The 21,746-nt window shown below is 42.3% G+C and overlaps 1 protein-coding gene across 8 annotated transcripts in view; it reads left to right on the top strand.

Annotated features, from left to right (window-relative positions):
- Positions 1 to 21,746, top strand: part of LOC126299478 (transcription factor CP2) — a 793,232-nt gene that overhangs the window by 542,443 nt on the left and 229,043 nt on the right. For 4 of the 8 annotated variants that reach the window (XM_049991412.1, XM_049991411.1, XM_049991413.1 and 1 more), the window contains one exon: positions 11,447 to 11,527. The exons of the other annotated variants lie outside the window; for them this stretch is intronic. In XM_049991412.1, the coding sequence (XP_049847369.1) occupies positions 11,447 to 11,527 (81 nt within the window). The remainder of the gene's footprint in view (positions 1 to 11,446; positions 11,528 to 21,746) is intronic. 8 annotated transcript variants of the gene reach the window in all.

Genomic DNA, 21,746 nt, shown 5'->3' with positions numbered 1-21,746 from the left:
GGGGCAATGAAGACGTTCCTGCAGCGTTTTCGATGGGAAGTGTTTGATCACCCATAATACAGCCCTTAATTGGCTCCCTCCGTTGTTCATATCCGCTCACATGAACCGGGGGCTATGAAGGCAACATTTTGGTACAAACGACGAAAGGCAGGCCATTGTAGAGAATTGGTGGAAAGCACAGGCAGCTGCTTTCTGTGACTAGGGTACGGGAAAATTTATACATCGCCTCGACAGATGTTTAAGTCGGAGCGACGACCATTTAGAGAGGTTGCTGGAAGGTGTGGCTAATTGTTGCGAGTAAATAATTTTGTGGTTTTCATTTCGCGACCGATCGGACCTTACTTCCCGAATAGCCCTCATATTTCTACGTCTAATGAATGGCGCTTGTCTCTAGCTGAACTGGGTGGAGCAAAATAATCTGGCAAGATTTTGCACATAACCGTAGGTAGGAAATGCACCTTTGTGTAACTATGACCTTAAAACCACAGACAGTGCCCGATAGCGAACGTGGTTTAGTGTAGCTAGCAGTGCCGTTTCGTCCGACAGAGGTATTTCTATGTTGTGCTTTGGTTGTGGCATTTCGGTCCTTTAAGCTTAGTTGACTTAATAGTCATCCTTTACCCAGTAAACATACTAGGGAATTCGCATCTAACGTAACTAACCATGGACGGGTGTTTGAAATTCGTCTGTCGATGATAGCTGCGCTTAAACAATCATTTAATTTATATAGGCTGTTAATGCAACTGCGCTCCTTAGCATAAGATATTAGCTGGGGCAAGCTGGTTTAAATTCACACACTTGCGTGCCTTCGTCCCTAATTGGCTGTTGTTTTATAGCTATAGCTCAACACTGTGTGCGATGGCGTGCCTAAAAGTATGTGAAAACCCGTAAAGCTTTTTGAATAAAACAATCGTTATTGACACTCTACATCGTTATTTTCATCTCTACGTATCTGCAGCCCCCTGCCTGTGAGGGCTCCGAATTGCAACCTGTAACAAGGCCGTGTGTAACTTCACTTTTTCGGTGTGTCAGAACAGCGCGCTGTATCGAGTTTCTAACCGCAAAAAGAGTTCGTCTACACATGGAGCACCCTCTCTTTCAGCATGAAAGTGCCACATCACACACGAGCGCTACGACATCTGCAACAATCCGACGCCTTGGGTTCACTGTCATTGATCATCTTCCATACAGTCCCGCCTTAGCCCCATTCGATTTTCATCTGTTTCCAAAACTTGAAGAACGCGTTCTAGGACTTCACTTTGGTAGCGAATAAGCGATGCAAGCAGAGGTGAGGTTGTGGCTTTGTCAATCAAGTCAAACATTCTACAGTGATGGTATCAACAAACGGTACTTTCGTTGGAGAACTGTTTGTCGCCAGGGTGACTACGTTGAGAAATAAATATGAAAAATAAAGATGAAGAATGTTAATAAAGTTAGCTTTACTGAAAAAGCTTGAAGAGTTTTCTCACAAAAAATTCGGAGGCAGTACATTCCAGCATGCCCTCGTATTATCTATGGTTTTCTGGAAAAACTTACTTGTCATCCCCTGTCCTGCTGTGACCTTACTGCCCGGATTTTTTTTTCTCCATTCTGTGAATAGGTGCCCTGTGCTGCTGTGACCTTACTGTCTGGATTTTTTTCTCCATTCTGTGAATAAATGCAAGTTAAGGCCCATAAAGAAAAGAACATTATAGTACAGGATGTGATTACAAGATCAGTGATAAACAGTCACATAGCGAAAATACCAACGGTTAATAATATGAAACAATATAAAATAGATCGGTCACACGAAATCTGTATCAGGGGTGCCTAATGGGAGGCAGATCTTTGGTAATGGTTCTGGGAAAAGTATAACGCATCTATTAAAAGAAAACATCATCAACTTGACAGCATATTTTAAGGATAAGAAAGCACACTTAAAACATATCAGCTCGAGAATTCGACCCTGCGTGAAAATTTGGGCCATGATTCTTGATAGTGTACGGAATGTACAGCTTTTAAGCACCAGCGCACACCGATTGTCTGTCACTCGATACGCCTGACAACAGCCCCCAATGGCCGAGTGTGAAGCATTCTACAGCGGGGTAAGAGGTTCATGTCCATAATGTCGCCGAAACGACAAGCTACAGTGCGCTGTTTCAAACCTGTAGCTGGTGCCAGAGGTGTCTTTACTGTCAACACTGTAGTACTGCGATTCACAAATGCAGTGTAAATTAATGAAATCAATAAGTGTGTCGTAAGAGAACTAGCGTAACGCCATTTCATTATTAACATGTCTGTTGCGTGCTGTTTTCTTTTGATTCTAAAGCTGGCAGTGTTAAAGTGAAGTACATTTGCAGGAGTTGCGCTATTCTTGAACATCATTGGTATGATTACAAGTAAATCGAAAATCGTTAACTTCATTTCGTAATAATTTTTTAGTTGCTTAGGTTTATTGATTTCAATTTTGATATACAATCTAAGACATAAAAAGTTGCACCACGAAGGAACTGTCTGAATGGGCCGGAAGTCGGTGCATATGATGTACATGTACAGACAAGCAAATGATTAAAATTTGAGAAAAACTGGAAGATTTATTCAAGAGAAAGAGCTTCAGAAATTGAGCAAGTCAGTAACACAGTGGTCCACCTCTGGTTATTATGCAAGCTGTCAATCGGCGTTGCTCTGATTTATGGTTGTTGGATGGCCTCCTGACCGATATCGTTCCAAATTGTGTCCAGTTGGCTCGTTGAATCGTAAAAATCTCAAGCTGGTTGGAGAGCCCTGCCCAAAATGCTCCAAACTTTGTCAGGGCCATGATAGGGTGTGGCAAACCCGAAGACAAGCAGCAGAAACGTCCGCCTTGTGCGGGCGTGCATTATCTTGCTGAAATGTAAGCCCAGGATGACTTGCCTTAAAGGGCAACGAAACAGGACGTATAATCTCGTCGACGTACCGGTGTGCTGTAAGGGTACTGCGGATGACAACCAAATGGACTGTGTTACGGGGAGCAGCTCACAATTCCTCTTACTTTAACAACAGACAGCAAAAGGTCATTATTCACAATGTCGAGAATGGCTGTGATGTAGGGTCTGAGTGGGATACGGTCAAATGGAGTGTGTCTCAGTGTTGGGGCCACTCCTCTTCCTTATTTATGTAAACGATATGCCCTCTAGTATTAAGGGGAATTCTAAAATATTTCCGTTAGCTGATGGCACTAGCTTGGTAGTAAAGGATGTTGTGTACAACATTGGCTCGGGTTCAAATAGTGCAGTTCATAAGTTCATGGCTTGTAGAAAATGAACTAACGCTAAATCTCAGTAGCACACAGTTTTTACAGTTTCCAACACATAATTCAACAAAACCTGATGTTTTAGATTCACAGAATGGCCATATGATTAATGAAACTGAACAGTTTAAATTTCTAGGTGTTCAGATGGATAGTAAACTGTCGTGGAAAGCCTACGTTGAGGATCTTGTTCAAAGACTTAATGCTGCCATTTTTACTATTCAAACTGTATCTGAAGTAAGTGATCGTTCGACACGAAAATTAGTCTACTTTACTTATTTTTATTCGCTTTGTCGTATGCTATTATATTTTGGGGTAACTCTTCCCATTCTAAAAGGATATTTTAGGCTCAGAAATGGGCATTTCGGGCAATAAGTGGTGTAAGTACGCAAAACTCTTGTCGACCCCTAGCCTGGGTATTTTGACATTGCCCTCTCAATATATATATTCTTTACTATCGTTTCTTGTTAACAATATCAGATTATTCCCAAGAATTAACAGCTTTCACTCAGTCAATACTCGGCAGAAATCCAATCTGCATTTAGATCGCACTTCCTTAATTCTTATGCAGAAAAGTGTACTGCATCCATTTTCAGTAAGCTACAACAAAAATTCAAAAATCTTAGCAGTAATCAACGCGCTTTCAAATCTAACCTGAAGAGTTTCGTCATGGATCACTCCTTCTATTCGGTTGAGGAGTTCCTTGAAAAATTAAGCTGATTCTTATGTTGTATTGTTGACTGCGTTTACTTAAACTTATGGCTTGACTTGTTTTGGGATCATAAATATTTTATCTGTTATTACTTTTATCCCCCTCCCCATGAACCATGGACCTTGCCGATGGTGGGGAGGCTTGCGTGCCTCAGCGATGCAGATAGCCATACCGTAGGTGCAACCACAACAGAGGGGTATCTGTTGAGAGGCCAGACAAACGCGTGGTTCCTGAGGAGGGGCAGTAGCCTTTTCAGTAGTTGCAGGGGCAACAGTCTGGATGATTGACCTGGCCTTGTAACACTAACCAAAACGGCCTTGCTGTGCTGGTAAAAGCAAGGGGAAACTACAGCCGTAATTTTTCCCGAGGGCATGCAGTTTTACTGTATGGTTAAATGATGATGGCGCCCTCTTGGGTAAAATATTCCGGAGGTAAAATAGTCCCCCATTCGGATCTCCGGGCGGGGACTATTCAAGAGGATGTCGTTATCAGGAGAAAGAAAACTGGCGTTCTACGGATCGGAGCGTGGAATGTCAGATCCCGTAATCGGGTAAGTAGGTTAGAAAATTTAAAAAGGGAAATGGATAGGTTAAAGTTAGATATAGTGGGAATTAGTGAAGTTCGGTGGCAGGAGGAACAAGACTTTTGGTAAGGCGAATACAGGGTTATAAATACAAAGTCAAATAGGGGTAATGCAGGAGTCGGTTTAATAATGAATAAAAAAATAGGAGTGCGGGTAAGCTACTACAAAAAGAATAGTGAACGCATTATTGTGGCCAAGATAGACACGAAGCCCACGCCTACTACAGTAGTACAAGTTTATATGCAAACTAGCTCTGCAGATGACGAAGAAATTGAAGAAACGTATGATGAAATGAAAGACATTATTCAGACAGTGAAGGGTGACGAAAATTTAATAGTCATGGGTGACTGGAATTCGGTAGTAGGAAAAGGGAGAGAAGGAAACGTACTACGTGAATATGGATTGGGGCTAAGAAATGAAAGAGGAAGCCGCCTGGTAGAATTTTGCACAGAGCACAACTTAATCATAGCTAACACTTGGTTTCAGAATCATGAAAGGAGGTTGTATACATGGAAGAACCCTGGAGATACTAAAAGGTATCAGAAAGATTATATAATGGTAAGACAGAGATTTAGGAACCAGGTTTTAAATTGTAAGACATTTCCAGGGGCAGATGTGGATTCTGACCACAATCTATTGGTTATGAACTATACATTAAAACTGAAGAAACTACAAAAAGGTGGGAATTTAAGGAGATGGGACCTGGATAAACTGGCTAAACCAGAGGTTGTACAGAGTTTCAGGGAGAGCATAAGGGAACAACTGACAGGAATGGGGAAAGAAATACAGTAGAAGAAGAATGGGTAGCTTTGAGGGGTGAAGTAGTAAAGGCAGCAGAGGATCAAGTAGGTAAAAAGACGAGGGCTAGTAGAAATCCTTGGGTAACAGAAGAAATATTGAATTTAATTGATGAAAGGAGAAAATATAAAAATGCAGTAAATGAAGCAGGCAAAAAGGAATACAAACGTCTCAAAAATGAGACCGACAGGAAGTGCAGAATGGCTAAGCAGGGATGGCTAGAGGATAAATGTAAGGATGTAGAGGCTTATCTCACTAGGGGTAAGATAGATACTGCCTACAGGAAAATTAAAGAGACCTTTGGAGAGAAGAGAACCACTTGTATGAATATCAAGAGCTCAGTTGGAAACCCAGTTCTAAGCAAAGAAGGGAAAGCAGAAAGGTGGAAGGAGTATATAGAGGGTCTATACAAGGGCGATGTACTTGAGGACAATATTATGGAAATGGAAGAGGATGTAGATGAAAATGAAATGGGAGATATGATACTGCGTGAAGAGTTTGACAGAGCACTGAAAGACCGAGTCGAAACAAGGCCCCGGGAATAGACAACATTCCATTAGAACTACTGACAGCCTAGGGAGAGCCAGTCCTGACGAAACTCTACCATCTGGTGAGCAAGATGTATGAGACACGTGAAATACCCCCAGACTTCAAGAAGAATATAATAATTCCAATCCCAAAGAAGGCAGATGTTGACAGATGTGCGAATCACTGAACTATCAGTTTAATAAGTCACATCTGCAGAATACTAACACGAATTCTTTACAGACGACTGGAAAAACTGGTAGAAGCGGACCTTGCGGAAGATCAGTTTGGATTCCTTAGAAATGTTGGAACACGTGAGGCAATACTAACCTTATGACTTATCTTAGAAGAAAGATTAAGAAAAGGCAAACCTATGTTTCTAGCATTTGTAGACTTAGAGAAAGCTTTTGACAATGTTGACTGGAATACTCTCTTTCAAATTCTAAAGGTGGCAAGGGTAAAATACAGGGAGCGTAAGGCTATTTACAATTTGTACAGAAACCAGATGGCAGTTATAAGAGTCGAGGGCCACGAAAGGGAAGCAGTGGTTGGGAAGGCAGTGAGACAGGGTTGTAGCCTCTCCCCGATGTTATTCAATCTGTATATTGAGCAAGCAGTAAAGGAAACAAAAGAAAAATTTGGAGTAGGTATTGAAATTCACGGAGAAGAAATAAAAACTTTGAGGTTCGCCGATGACATTGTAATTCTGTCAGAGACAGCAAAGGACTTGGAGAGCAGTTCAATGGAATGGGTATTGTCTTGAAAGGAGGATATAAGATGAACATCAACAAAAGCAAAACGAGGATAATGGAATGCAGTCAAATTAAATCGGGTGATGCTGAGGGAGTTAGATTAGGAAATGAGACACTTAAAGTAGTAAAGGAGTTTTGCTATTTAGGGAGTAAAATAACTGATGATGGTCGAAGTAGAGAGGATATAAAATGTAGACTGGCAATGGCAAGGTAAGCGTTTCTGAAGAAGAGAAATTTGTTAACATCGAGTATGGATTTAAGTGTCAGGAAGTCGTTTCTGAAAGTATTTGTATGGAGTGTAGCCATGTATGGAAGTGAAACATGGACGATAAATAGTTTGGACAAGAAGAGAATAGAAGCTTTCGAAATGTGGTGCTACAGAAGAATGCTGAAGATTAGATGGGTAGATCACATAACCAATGAGGAGGTGTTGAATAGGATTGGGGAGAAGAGATGTTTGTGGCACAACTTTACTAGAAGAAGGGATCGGTTGGTAGGACATGTTATGAGGCATCAAGGGATCACAAATTTAGTATTGGAGGGCAGCGTGGAGGGTAAAAATCGTAGAGGGAGACCAAGAGATGAGTATACCTAGCAGATTCAGAAGGATGTAGGTTGCAGTTGGTACTGGGAGATGAACAAGCTTGCGCAGGATAGAGTAGCATGGAGAGTTGCATCAAACCAGTCTCTCGACTGAAGACCGCAACAACAACAACAACAACATTACTTTTATGTTGTAACTTCCGCACTGGCGGAATGTTACGTGATACCACGAATTTTGTTTGTGAGTATTACAGCGCCGTCTATCACAAAGCGAAAAAAGTGGTCCAACTAAAACATTCATATTTATTTACGCACTACACGAATATGTAATAAAAATGGGAGTTCCTATTTTAAAAAACAAACAAAAAAACGCAGTTGATATCCGTTTGACCTGTGGCAGCACCATATAGCGGGCCAACCATAGCGCCATCTGGTTTTACCCCTTCAAGCTAGACGAGTTTCGTTCTTTGTAGTTTTTTCGTTTGATGCTTATTTCGTGAGATTTTTGGCCAGGTCACTATCATTCGACCACCCTGTATAAAACTGCTGCAAAATATCAGTACGAAAATATAGTTAAAGTACTATTGAACGTGTATGTGTATGTGGTTGACATATTACATTCTCGTTTTACTTACCACGTTTCCACGTGGGTAACACATGTTCCCGAACAATATTTCAAGACACGTTGGGCAGATGTCACTCCTTCCTCCTTAATCTGCCCTAGTCTTGAACATCTCGCGAGTATGAGGCTACCCACTCTGCTGCACAGCACTTCTTCGTATTAGGCTGAAGCAGTTAGGCAGAACGAGCGACAAACAACCGGTGCGCACGAGTATTTTAAAGCTGTGCGTTCTGAAGGCTATAACTGCGTATTGTCGGAATTACGGGTGAAATCTGCACGCAGGATCGATTGCTGGGGCTGATATCTTGCTATTGTGCCTTTTCCTCCTTAAAATATGAGGTGAAGTTGGTGATATTTCCTTGTTAGAGAATCTGCGTACAAGAAATTAGAAAGATAAATTCTAGAGTACTGTTGCAGTATTTGAGACCCTTATCAAGTAGACCTGAGTATAGACGTCGATGGCATACCCTGGCAATGACTTGGGAGCAAAACAAATCGATGGAGCATCAGACACAGAAGCGTTGACTGGCAGCCTCGTGGCCTCTCTACATTCGGATGGAGACATGGTACGGCGTTACTCGACAAGCAACTTCGTTTTATGAAGTTGAATCTGTAGTCTCTAAGACAGAGGGAACGAACATGTTCATTTGACTTTGCCCAACCACATTCCATTTCACAGTAATTGGCGTTGTTAAGTAGCACGTATTGAATGGAAAATTATCACAAGGTCATTCAGTGTGTTGAGAAAGACGAGTTGAAATGAGCAATTGTTATGTTAGAGAATTCTTACAAAATGTTAAAATGGTTGCAGATTACAGAGGAAAGAAAACGATGGTCCAAAGAAGCAGTAGTACGCTCGCAATAAATTTTCTACGGCAATAGCCTAAAATGTGAAAAGTCTGCTATACTACGAAGAATATAATGAGATAATAACTCTGTGAAATCCTCAGTGCTTTTGTCGTACAGAAATTGACTACAAAAGTAACAAACTGTCAGAAAAATGTCTCTGTCCAGAGGATTCAGTTTTAAAAAGTGGCTTATTAAACAACTGATCATATGTGGACGCCGAAACACAACTGCGAAAAAGGCATACAACATCAGATTTTTACGAAAAAATAAAGCGTCGTAGGACTGTCAGGGGTTTACTTAGTCGAGACGTAAATTCACACAAATTACACTGTCAATAAATGCTTGAAACGTGATAGTGTGCTAATACTATAATGGAACAAAAATGCCTCACAAAGTTTAACTGCAGCTAAAAGTGCACACTGTCGCCATATTCATCTGTGCCTCTGGCACCCGCAGATCGTGTTCTAATGGCTAGCGTTGCTACCTCTGGATCACGGGGTCCCAGTTTCGATTTCTGGCCGGGTCGAGGATTTTCTCCGACAGGGGCCTGGGTGTTCGTGTTGTCCTCCTCATTTCATCATCATTCGGGAAAGTGGGCGAGACTGGATAGTGAAAATATTGGGACTTTGTATGGGCGCTAATAACCGCGCAGTTTAGCGTCCCACAAACCAAATACTGTCATCATTCTCTGGCGTAAACACAACAGGTCCGCCACTCTCACTGGAATTTTCGTTTGAAGGACAGTTGTATGGGAGAAAGTTTAGGGTTTAACGTCCCGTCGATGATAAGATCATAAGACGAGTCAAGCTCGGATAGAGCAAGGATGTGAAGAAAATCGGGAGTGTCCTTTTCTCAAATTAACCATATCGGCGCTTGCCTTAAGTGATTAAGGAAAGCCACAGAGAAAACGGATGGGACGGTCGTACGGGGATCCTGACGGCCGTCCTTCCTAATACGGGTGCAGTGTTACTACTGTGCCACCTCGCTCGGTACTTAGGTTTGACTTGTCCTTTAATACCTTGCGTCTACACATAATCTAAACTCTATCTCTTCTCAGGATTGGGCTCTAAAAGTTCATGCGGCAGGAGCTATGAGCATTTAAACCTCGCTACTCTGAAACACATTCCTTCTTTTGAACGAGTCCGCATAGCTCCTAAGTTTTGCATTTTGGAACCGATGTTTACTAGACAATCTGATCCATACTATCTACTCCCAAAATGTGAAGACAGAGAGCTTGTAGTAGAAGAGGTTTGTTTCAGTGCTCATAGCCCTCAAGGTATGCATTTTAGAGTCCATGTTTACTAGACGTTTTTGCTTCGAATGGTCGCTGCTGTGCTATCCCTGAATATTGACCATTCCTCCTGGGACATCCTGTGTTGACATGTACTTTTTCTTGTTGGCTCGAATTTTCGTTTTTTAATTCTAACTGCGGTATGTGTGAGACAGCCAACCCTCTTAGAATACGAGTTTCTGTTCGGTGCCACTCAGCACTTCGGGGTACTACACATAAAAGTTTCAATAAAATTACCAACACGTCGCAGATGATAGTGTTACCACCTTAAATTTTTAACGGCATTTTAATAATCTGAGCACTTTTTATATTGGTTTATGGTGATGTTTCTTTCTTAAAAGCCTCTCGATCGGAAAAATTTTGGTGCATATGAGCTAAAATGCTCACGAGCCTAGACATACTCATTGGGCGTTGCAGCTCCAAAGTTGTCAGAAAGCTTTATTTAAAACGTGTGTCCATGTGGCTCCGAGAACTGTATCGAACTGAAGCTGTTCTAAATCGGTATAAGTGCAGGCCACTTATACTGAGCAAAACGCACACCAAAGTAAGCGTGATGGTCGCAAGAGACTGATTCCGCGGAGCGGATCGGGTTTGTATTTTCTCTTAATAGGCACCTTCGTGCGGCTTAAATGCGAACTGGGACACTGATCAGTTCAGGTATGCTTTCTGTTTTTTCTTTTGTATTTTACGGCACGATACGATTGGGTTAGAGTTTGCGATTCGCAGGTATACGTATACCGACGTGGCAAACATCTTGTTGATTTGCTGACGCCCTAAGCGTCTTATCTAGACTAGTGCTTGGCTCCTTCCCAAGTTTCACCTAACCAAACCATTACGAACTGCCTGCGCACTTTTTCTTTGCCTCTCGGCTTAAAAAAAAGTTAATATCTTGCTTGCCAGTGTCTGCGATCAATAATGCAGATGCAGCCACAGTGCCGTTGTCGCACGCTGTTCAGAGTTTTCTACTTCCAATACTGTGAACGAAAAACCATTCCTGTTCTGCTATGGACTCCACCCACAACACCATTGGGTGTAGTAGTTTCAGATTTGATTTTATGAAATATGTCATCGGTTCTTACTTTCGAATGCCAGTTTTGTTTCAGTAGGTGCTTAGTTTGGAGCGCAGAATATAGGTCCCATTTTTCTTGTTGACAACATTGGAAGAGGAAGTTCGGTGTTACAGCCGTATCCTGCGTGGTGAGGCTGGCCGCCTCTGTTCCAGTATCCTTCTGAAAAAGGCAAAGAAAAAGGTCGCTGGTAGTTCATACGTAAGACAATTTCCATGTCAGCGAGGTTACACTTTTCACAGACTAACCTCGTTGTCGGCGGGACATTGAGCTCCAAGGGTAGGAAAGCTTGGCTGCGGTAGCGAGGGCACACAGTGTGTGGACACGCGAGCGTAGGCGAGCTTTCAGGCCCAGTGGGCAGTAGCCAGTATTTGCAGTTTTGTTGCAGTGTAGTTTGCACTTGGTAGTAGCGATTAACGGGAGACGTTTTTTGCAGCGAGGCCCTGTTGACGCTACCGTCCCTGGCAGTATGCAAGCAAGAGGCGCCCTCGCCATCTGGTCCGCACAATGAGTCGGGGTAAGTTCCACGCCACGTCCACGCCTGCGCGCCAAGCCTGCACCCCAGCCAAGTCCTACCACGGGACCACTCAAGTAGGAGCTTCCCGCAGATCGCCAACCAGCTTCGTGAACTTAAGTCTGGTTGCGTTCAAACGCGCTGGGTGAATCGGGACTCAGAGGGACGGTAGATAACCCAAAGGCGACCATCTCACCCCAAATAACCCATGTTTTCGGACGCACCATTTTGGAGTTATCTACCCCTCTTTGAAGTGTACAGGTATAGTACAAGGTAGGTTGGCTTTAATTGGGTGACATATTGCCACACTAAGATCACTTCGACGCTCCTTCTTTAACTCATTGACACTAGGGTTAATTTGGTCCCACAAAGCATTTAGCTTGGGTCTAATATGCCACTCAACATCGCATAGGAGACAGGTAATAGGTGACACAACGAAATACAAAGGAATTACGTATTCACTCCTGAAGCATCACTGCGTATAGTTTGCAAAAAGGAGATCAGAGTGATCCCCGGAACCCGATCACATACATTACATTCTTTTCCATTTTGAATTTTGTAGAGTATATAATAAAACTTCAGAGTTCAACGTCCTGAAGACATGTAGAGGTCATTGAAGATCCAACGGAGAGCAGCGCACTTTGTTACAGGATCATTTAGTAATCGCGAAAGCGATACGGAGATAATAGATAAACTCCAGTGGAAGACTCTGCAGGAGAGACGATCAGTAGCTCTGTACGGGCTTATGTTGAAGTTTCGAGAACATACCTTCACCGAGGAGTCAAGCAGTATATTGCTCCCTCCTACGTATATCTCGCGAAGAGACCATGAGGATAAAATCAGAGAGATTAGAGCTCACACAGAGGCATGCCGACAATCCTCCTTTCCACGAACAATACGAGACTGAAAGGGAGAGCCGGTAGAGGTACCCAAGGTACCCTCCGCCACACACCGTCAGGTGGCTTGCGGAGTATGGATGTAGATGTAGCGACGAAGCAAAAGTTCATTTGGACAAAAATGAGGTGGTCTTGTTGACGGGACCCTCGGGCAGTCGCATTATGTGTTGCTGGGAAGCCTCGAATGGCCGAACGGTTTTTTCTTTGCCACCCCTCCCGAATACGATTTCAATGCCTTACTGTAATTTACAAAAAAATGTAGGTGCGTTACGTCGGGTGATATTGGAGGTCATAAAACGGCTGTCGCCTATAAAATCAACGATGTTAGCGAAGCAGCGTACACGGCGAGGGAAAGGCGTTTACATTAGGTTCAACGACGCCAACATAAGCAATTTTAAATGTATGGATATACTTCTCCAACACATTTGGGTGTCTACAACACCCTTCAAACAGGACTCGACAACATTAAAACGGCGCGTACGTGTTCCTAACAAAGAATGATCTCTTGCGGGATCTGCCTTTCCTCTGAGTTCGTCGCACGTATCTAATCCACCCATCCTTACTTTTATTTTCCGTTTGCATGGTCCAGCAACTTGTCTGTGATCCCACTCAATTTATTTTTCATTACACAGTACGTTCAACGCACAAGACAAGTTGTAGCATAAAGCTACAGTCTATAATTCGTCATTCTCTGGCGCGCGTACACACACACACACACACACACACACACACACACACACACACAGAGAGAGAGAGAGAGAGAGAGAGAGAGAGAGAGAGAGAGAGAGAGAGAGAGACTCTTTCCATCGTCGGATACAAGTTTTGCCTTATTTCGTAGTACGTTGCAAACCGGAAACGGCTACTTTAGCCAGTACCGTCTCAGATGAACAAAGTAATTGGTTCAGCAACTATAGTGTTACAACCTATAGTCTGTGGTCAACTTAGCGTCTACTATTTATCTTCGCACCTTTACGACAGTTAACTTTTTCATGTCTCGTTTTGTTTAAAGTGATTTTATGTTTATTTTCTGAACTTATCCCTACACGGTTAACAATCTGTTGCCCTATCACGTGAGAAGCGTAGTGTGCGCTATCGTGAAACACCTGACATACTAAAACTGTGCCGGGCCAGGCATGCAAATGGGACTCGTGCTTTTCGTGGACAGTGCTTTTGCCGGCAGAGCATTTCCCATGAAAGGCTTTTCGCGAGTTCCCTAAATTGCGTGAAGCAAATGCTGGTATGGTTCTTATGAACAGGACACGGCCTATTTCCCTTCCCAATCCGACCTGTGCTCCGTTTCTGATGACCTCGTTGTCAGTGTGATGTTTAAACCCTAATGTCCATTCCGTGAAAGGCAAGGTTCCGGCGTAGACCCTGTGAATGAGGCAGAAAATGTCAGATATCTTTCGGTTATTCTCATCTGGTACTTTAAACGCAGATAAGAGCAAGAAAGAAGCGGACAGACTGGGCTATTCTTCAAATTGACAATAATCATAAACAGTTCGTACGGCGCAAACTGAAAACTAGTAATTGATAGAGCATGTAGATTTGCTGCAGATGTTGCAGCATGCTGTGCTGTCCGTGTCTTGGCTTCGCTTGCACTTATTATTTGTTATTATAATTACAAAAACGGCTTGTAGATTTGAGCACATAAATTGCTGTGTGCACTGTATTTGCTTTGCTTAGCGCGTTTTATGAAGAAATCGACTAGATACTCCAAAAGAATTTCTTATATTATCTTGCACTCACACTATTTGTACAAGGCACTTTTTTTTTTTTTTACTCAGATATGTTTTAGCGCATCCTGTGTTTTATTCGGTGGTATTTTTTTAACGTTCCGTTTGAAAATTATTATTATTATTATTATTATGTCGTACCATTTGGATATATACAAGGTGCTACAAAAAGGTACGGCCAAACTTTCAGGAAACATTCCTCACACACAAAGAAAGAAAATATGTTATGTGGACATGTGTACGGAAACGCTTACTTTCCATGTTAGAGCTCATTTTATTACTTCTCTTCAAATCATATTAATCATGGAATGGAAACACACAGCAACAGATCGTACCAGCGTGACTTCAAACACTTTGTTACAGGAAATGTTTAAAATGTCCTCCGTTAGCGAGGATACATGCATCCACCCTCCGTCGCATGGAATCCCTGATGTGCTGATACAGCCCTGGAGAATAGCGTATTGTATCACAGCCGTCCACAATACGAGCACGAAGAGTCTCTGCATTTGGTACCGGGGTTGCGTAGACAAGAGCTTTCAAATGCCCCCATAATTGAAACTCAAGAAGGTTGAGGTCAGGAGAGCGTGGAGGCCATGGAATTGGTCCGCCTCTACCAATCCATCGGTCACCGAATCTGTTGTTGAGAAGCGTACGAACACTTCGACTGAAATGTGCAGGAGCTCCATCGTGCATGAACCACATGTAGTGTCGTACTTGTAAAGGCACATGTTCTAGCAGCACAGGTACAGTATCCCGTATGAACTCATGGCAGTGAATCGAGGAAGTACAGTACATACTGACGAAACTAAAATGAGCTCTAACATGGAAATTAAGCGTTTCTGGACATATGTCCACATAACATCTTTTCTTTATTTGTGTGTGAGGAATGTTTCCTGAAAGTTTGGCCGTACCTAGGTGTCAGTTTTTGTGTTGGTGTACGTAAATAGTTAATGACATGTTACGGAACTCATCCACGAAATATTGTCTATTTATGCAACGGCGAAAATTAGGCCTAGAAATAATAATCTCGAAAACATATAAATATGTAGTTTTCGCATACCTTACACGATGCTGAGAAGTTATTGTTATGCTGGTTGATTTATAACTATCACACATTTTTATAGCAGCTTTTCAGATGATAGGCTGTATACGTTTGTGGTAGTAGTAAAGCTACCATCATAAAAATAGCTTGTTAGCAACATGTGATGTGTGTGTAAAATTGTATATATATTTGTTTTCCATACTAGTAGTTCTAGGCAAAGTTTTTGCTGCAGCATCGACGTACAACATTTCGTACGTCAAGTGACATATGCCATTGACTATAAATGTCCACCAGAATAGAATTAGACACCTAATTATCATTCCTTTACATGTAAATAAATAACTTTAACCTGAAATGAAAATGTTACAATATTATAATAATTTTCATAGTGAACAATAAAAATTTCTCACTGAAGACAGGACAGCAAGTGCTGAAACATTGTGGCTAAAGAAAAACAAACATTGTCTTGCATAAGGCGTAATATTTATCCAATTTTTCTCAGTAAACACGGAAATGACGAAGAGAATCAACATCCAAAAATACAATACTGTAGAGATTCCATTTTTGGCATGCCGAAGGTGTCGCTACTTCTTACTTCCCAAATTCGAACTCTCATATTCAGAGTTCCCCATTCATCGCATCACGACCATGTACGTGCTAACCAACGGGAGGATGTAGTCACTTCTTTTTCCCTGGGAGAAAATGCGTTCTCTGTCGGGCGCACTGATTTTTTTAAAATTCTTTATTTCCATTCATGATAATTACACAAAAATTACCCACCACCTTAGTGATTTGTGGATCTTAATATTCTACAATGTTATTATAAATTGCAGCTACTACATATTTAATTTGCAAGACTACAGACAGTATTACACGGGTTAATGGGCAGATTGCACGGGTTAATGAGCAGACTATTTCTAGTGTTAGCATTACTTTCTAATAACTACCGGTGATTTGTGTTAACTGCCTGAAGCGTTACATGTGAGCCAGTGTTAGCATAAGCCTACTTGGGTACCTGGCTCATAGAGCATGCGCCTGGCACAAGGCAGGCAAGGAGTTTATTGTCGCTGCAGGTTCGTAATCTACTATCCTATCCTATTCTATTCTACTAAAACTACTAACTAATCTACGTCATAATCGCTGCATATGTCAAGTTGGTGAAATAGATCACCCCAGTCCACCTGGTCCTGCACGTGGAAGATTCCAACTGTTTAGTCGACCTATCCACTAACAGGCGGTACGGGATCGGAGTGCTGGGCGCGATTGGGGATGAGCAACTAGTCACGAAAGTCTCTCAAGAATATTGTCAGTACTTTCCGTGATACCTCGTTGGCCAATGTATTCAGTGTTTGAGAGGTCCCTTCTTGTCTCAGTAGGTCGTAAGTATTGTTACTCGGCAGTTGTTGTCGTAGTACGGCTGCTATACCATCGAAAAGGGGGCACTCATAAACCACATGGTCAGGAGTCCCCTCTGATGCGCCACAGTCACACGTGGGCGTCGCCCTCTTCCGAAACCGACATAGATATGTCGGAGAGGGGCCATGACCAGTGAGAAAGTGGAACAATCCCCGAGTGGGCTCAAAATATTTCATTTCCATTTGGTAGGAACTGAAAAGTCCTTCTGCCAGTTTCGTCCATCTCCCATAACTACTGCCATAAATCTTCACCCCTCCTCCTTATCTAACCCTTATCCCTAACAGGTGCTCCCATAATTTCTTCTATTGTTGTCTTTCTTAGCCTAGCGCCATGCGCCGCACTGGTTTGTTTGCTCCAGTGACGGTGAGTACCCCATCCGCGGTAGCATAGCTACTGGCGTGGCTTCCCAAACAGGCTCCTAAAGTGGATTGGATTGGCGGACGAACCAGATGAATTCTATTCCACAGCCAACTGTTAATGGAGCAGATGTCAGAATCTCAATAGTCCGAACAGAAAATTAACCGAAAACGAAATAGACAGACTTCCACCTAATCAGTCTAAAGGAAGGTAACGTTGAATGAAAAAAATAAATAAATAAGACCACTTACGGAGCTGACCAACAAAGCCTGGGGACTGAAAAAAAAACTAATAAATAACAGTGTCAGTCATATCAAAATGAACTGATTGCCAAGAAACGTTACTTAATATTTTTTATTTCACAAGTTCCGTAGTTTCAACTCATTATTGTAATAGGAAAACTCTTTTCACCCTATCAGTCCGGCCGCCGGGTATTCCTTCACACTAGTTTAGTTATAGCCCCTTACATTTCGAATCCAGTAAGGAACACGCTTCAATGATACGCCTGTGTAAACATTTCTGCGTCGGCCCTCTTCTACGAGTTGTGGATAATACAAATTTCCTGTATGAAATTTCACATTTAACAAATACAGTGGCTTTCTAAGGTTATTCTGGCTTATTTGTACCAACAGTGTGTCGTATGTGCTTCGTTGCAGGAAGTAAGCAGTGTGTCTAATCTGCAGCTCGAAGGCTAATTTGCCAGAGACGTAAAAAAGTGTTTCAAATGATATCTACAGTACTATTTACAGGCTTTTTATACATGCAGTATTTATGTTAGGGAACTATGCACCAAACGAAACATGTTTATATCCTTGTCTAACTCGTGTCAAAATAAAACAAGAGGTAAAATCACAACTCGAAGTAGTAACTACATGGAATCCAGGCGTCATTTTAACGTGATGTGATATTTTGAATAAATTTTTCTTCTTTCCGTTCTCTTTCAACGGTGCCACGGTTAACATTCCTACCAAGGAATGTAAAGACCTTAGAACGCTGTCAGATGTGATTGGCTAAATAAATTTCGTTTCAAGCTACTCTCCCATCCTAGTCTTAAACCATCAAACCAACCAGTCGATTATTTCTTTTAGTAATTTTCGTTCCAGCTTGGTTATTATCCCCATAGCGTCGTTCGTGACTGAAACTGCCGATTACAAGTCTATTTTTTCACGCCTGTGAAATGCTTTGTACTTTTCATGTAGACCGAATTGATAGTTCTAAAACCAGGAGCAGTACACACACACACAAAATGTACGATTATATTGGATCCGATTCTCTGTAACAGACACGCTACACTTTTCCAAAGTTCTCCCATTTTACCTAACTGTAACAGATTTTTTTTCGTTACACTTCAAATAGGGTAATAGCGTTATGACTAGAGGCTAGATAATAAATCGGTGTGACTGAGGCAAGCGACATACCCCTAAAGCTGTAATCGGCGATACTGAATTTTGTTCTTCTGTTCATGCACATAATCTTGCGTTTCTCTGTTCTTAATGCAAGCTGCCGTTCACTACAAGTGGGAATTATGAATATGTTAGTGAATTTCCTTGTACTTACTGAATTTCAGTACACTCATGATAATGATTTAAAAGTTATTAGAGTGTGACGCCCTTTTTTAAACTCTTTGACTTTCTTATATAGTTGCAAAAGCCAAGTCCTCACTTTTTCGCTCTTTACCCTTCTACATGTTCCTCTCATGAACTGGAGAGTTAGTTTTCCCTGGCTGTTTTGTGACACGTGACACAGTCATGAGGGTACGAGGTATACTGAAAAACAGCCCATGAACCGTTGGTGACACCCTGTGAGGTCTCCCTCCACCGAGGTGTACATATTTTTGTAGTGCGTGCGGTGGTTTCGCAGGAAGTAGTTGTAAAGGCCTAATAACCTGGGTTACGCTAAAGCCCGTTTTAAACAGGGCGTGCGACACGAACAAGAAAGTCGTCTGCAGCAGCGCTCCACGCGATAGACGCTCAAACTACAGAAAAGCGTTTACACAGTACGTACCTGTCTATTCGTCTGCTCTACGTTTCTAATGCGTTTGTTGTCATCTTCCAATAAGTGAATCGACGACTTAAACACTTTTCGAGAATATCAAGTATTTTATGTCCTTTTGTAATGATTGCAATATTTGTGTTTTAGACGGACACACTGAGCTGTATCACATCTACATCTACGTCCATACTCCGCAAGCCACCTGACGGTGTGTGGCGGAGGGTACCCTGAGTCCCTCTATCGGTTCTCCCTTCTGTTCCAGTCTCATATTGTTCGTGGAAAGAAGGATTGTCAGTATGCCTCTGTGTGGGCTCAAATTTCCCTGATTTTATCCTCATGGTCTCTTCGCGAGATATACGTAGGAGGGAGCAATATACTGCTTGACTCTTCCGTGAAGGTATGTTCTCGAAACTTTAACAAAAGCCCGTACCGAGCTACTGAGCGTCTCTCCTGCAGAGTCTTCTACTGCAGTTTATCTATCATCTCCGTAACGCTTTCGCTATTACTAAATGATCCTGTAACGAAGCGCGCTGCTCTCCGTTGGACCTGCTCTATCTCTTCTGTCAACCATATCTCGTACGGATCCCACACTGCTGAGCAGTATTCAATCAGTGGGCGAACAAGCGTACTGTAACCTACTTCCTTTGTTGTCGGATTGCATTTCCTTAGGATTCTTCCAGTGAATCTCAATCTGGCATCTGCTTTACCGACGATCAACTTTATATGATAATTCCATTTTAAATCACTCCTAATGCATACTCCCAGATAATTTATGGAATTAACTGCTTCCAGTTGCTGACCTGCTATTTTGTAGCTAAATAATAAGGGATCTATCTTTCTATGTATTCGCAGCACATTACACATTTCTACATTGAGATTCAATTGCCATTCCCTTCACCATGCGTCAATTCGCTGCAGATCCTCCTGCATTTCAGTACAATTTTCCATTGTTACAACCTGTCGATACACCACAGCATCATCTGCAAAAAGCCTCAGTGAACTTCCGATGTCAACCACCAGCTCATTTGTGTATATTGTGAATAGCAACGGTTCAATGACACTCCCCTGCGGCACACCTGAAATCACTCTTACTTCGGAAGACTTATCTCCATTGAGAATGAGATGCTGCGTTCTGTTATCTAGGAACTCCTCAATCCAACCACACAGTTGGTCTGATAGTCCATATGCTCTTACATTGTTAATTAAACGATTGTGGGGAACTGTATCGAATGCCTTGCGGAAGTCAAGAAACGCGGCATCTACCTGGGAACCCGTGTCTATGGCCCTCTGAGTCTCGTGGATGAATAGCGCGAGCTGGGTTTCACACGACCGTCTCTTTCGAAACCCATGCTGATTCCTACAGAGTAGATTTCTAGTCTCCAGAAAAGTAATTATACTCGAACATAATACGTGTTCCAAAATTATACAACTGATCGACGTTAGAGATATAGGTCTATAGTTCTGCACATCTGTTCGACGTCCCTTCTTGAAAATGGGGATGACCTGTGCCCTTTTCCAATCCTTTGGAAAGCTACCCTCTTCTAGAGACCTACGGTACACTGCTGCAGGAAGGGGGACAAGTTCCTTCGCGTACTCTGTGTAAAATCGAACTGGTATCCCATCAGGTCCAGCGGCCTTTCCTTTTTTGAGCGATTTTAATTGTTTCTCTATCCCTCTGTCGTCTATTTTGATATCTACCATTTTGTCATCAGTGCGACAATCTAGAGAAGGAACTACAGTGCAGTCTTCCTCTGTGAAACAGCTTTGGAAAAAGACATTTAGTATTTCGGCCTTTAGTCTGTCATCCTCTGTTTCAGTACCATTTTGGTCACAGAGTGTTTGGACATTTTGTTTTGATGCATCTACCGCTTTGACATAAGACCGAAATTTCTTAGGATTTTCTGCCAAGTCAGTACATAGAACTTTACTTTCGAATTCATTGAACTCCTCTCGCATAGCCCTCCTCACACTACATTTCGCTTCGCGGAATTTTTGTTTGTCTGCAAGGCTTTGGCTATGTTTATGTTTGCTGTGATGTTCCCTTTGCTTCCGCAGCAGTTTTCTAACTCGATTGTTGTACCACGGTGGCTCTTTTCCATCTCTTACGATCTTGCTTGGCGCATACTCATCTAACGCATATTGTAAAATGGTTATTAATTGTTTTCATGCAGCTTGTCTGGATTGCTGAATTACGTTCGCTTCCTCGCGCGAGCCTCCTTTCATTTAAATTCCAGTGAGTGTTTATAGCAGATGTTTCATCCGTTAACTACTTATGTCACTAACAGACTAAAATATTTCGCTGAGCGGGAGAGAGAATTCACAAAGAACTGCGTACTGTTTGTCAGTTGGGCTCCCCACTCGGTCGTCTGCGCTTGTGCGAAGCATTTTCATGTGCGTGAGAATAGGATCCATGCTATTTCGTCTAGAAACAATCGTACTCGTGAATCTTATGCAAGTGGCCCGCGTTTACACGGTGGAGGCCGGCGGAACCGGTGCACCGTATGTAATCTTGCAAGCTCACTCGTCCGGTGTAGAACGGGCTCAAGGCCTTCCATTGCTGAACGATCGCCTTTTGGCGCTCAGTAGTGGTTCATGATGGCAGTGGTAGGGCTCGTCTTAGGACAGCAATTTTTTTATCTATTAAATCCGGATTAAGTCGTTGGAGTGAGCTGGGCGCTAAAGATGTGTTATGTCCCATTGTTGCTGGTACTCTTTTACCAACTGTTTAGGTGGAACATACGACCGTGTGTGACACTAATTAAGCGCGTCTACCGTAGAAGGAT

Source organism: Schistocerca gregaria, chromosome X (assembly GCF_023897955.1).
Source record: "Schistocerca gregaria isolate iqSchGreg1 chromosome X, iqSchGreg1.2, whole genome shotgun sequence".
Lineage (NCBI taxonomy): Eukaryota > Metazoa > Arthropoda > Insecta > Orthoptera > Acrididae > Schistocerca > Schistocerca gregaria.
This window is presented reverse-complemented; position numbering and strand designations above follow the sequence as displayed.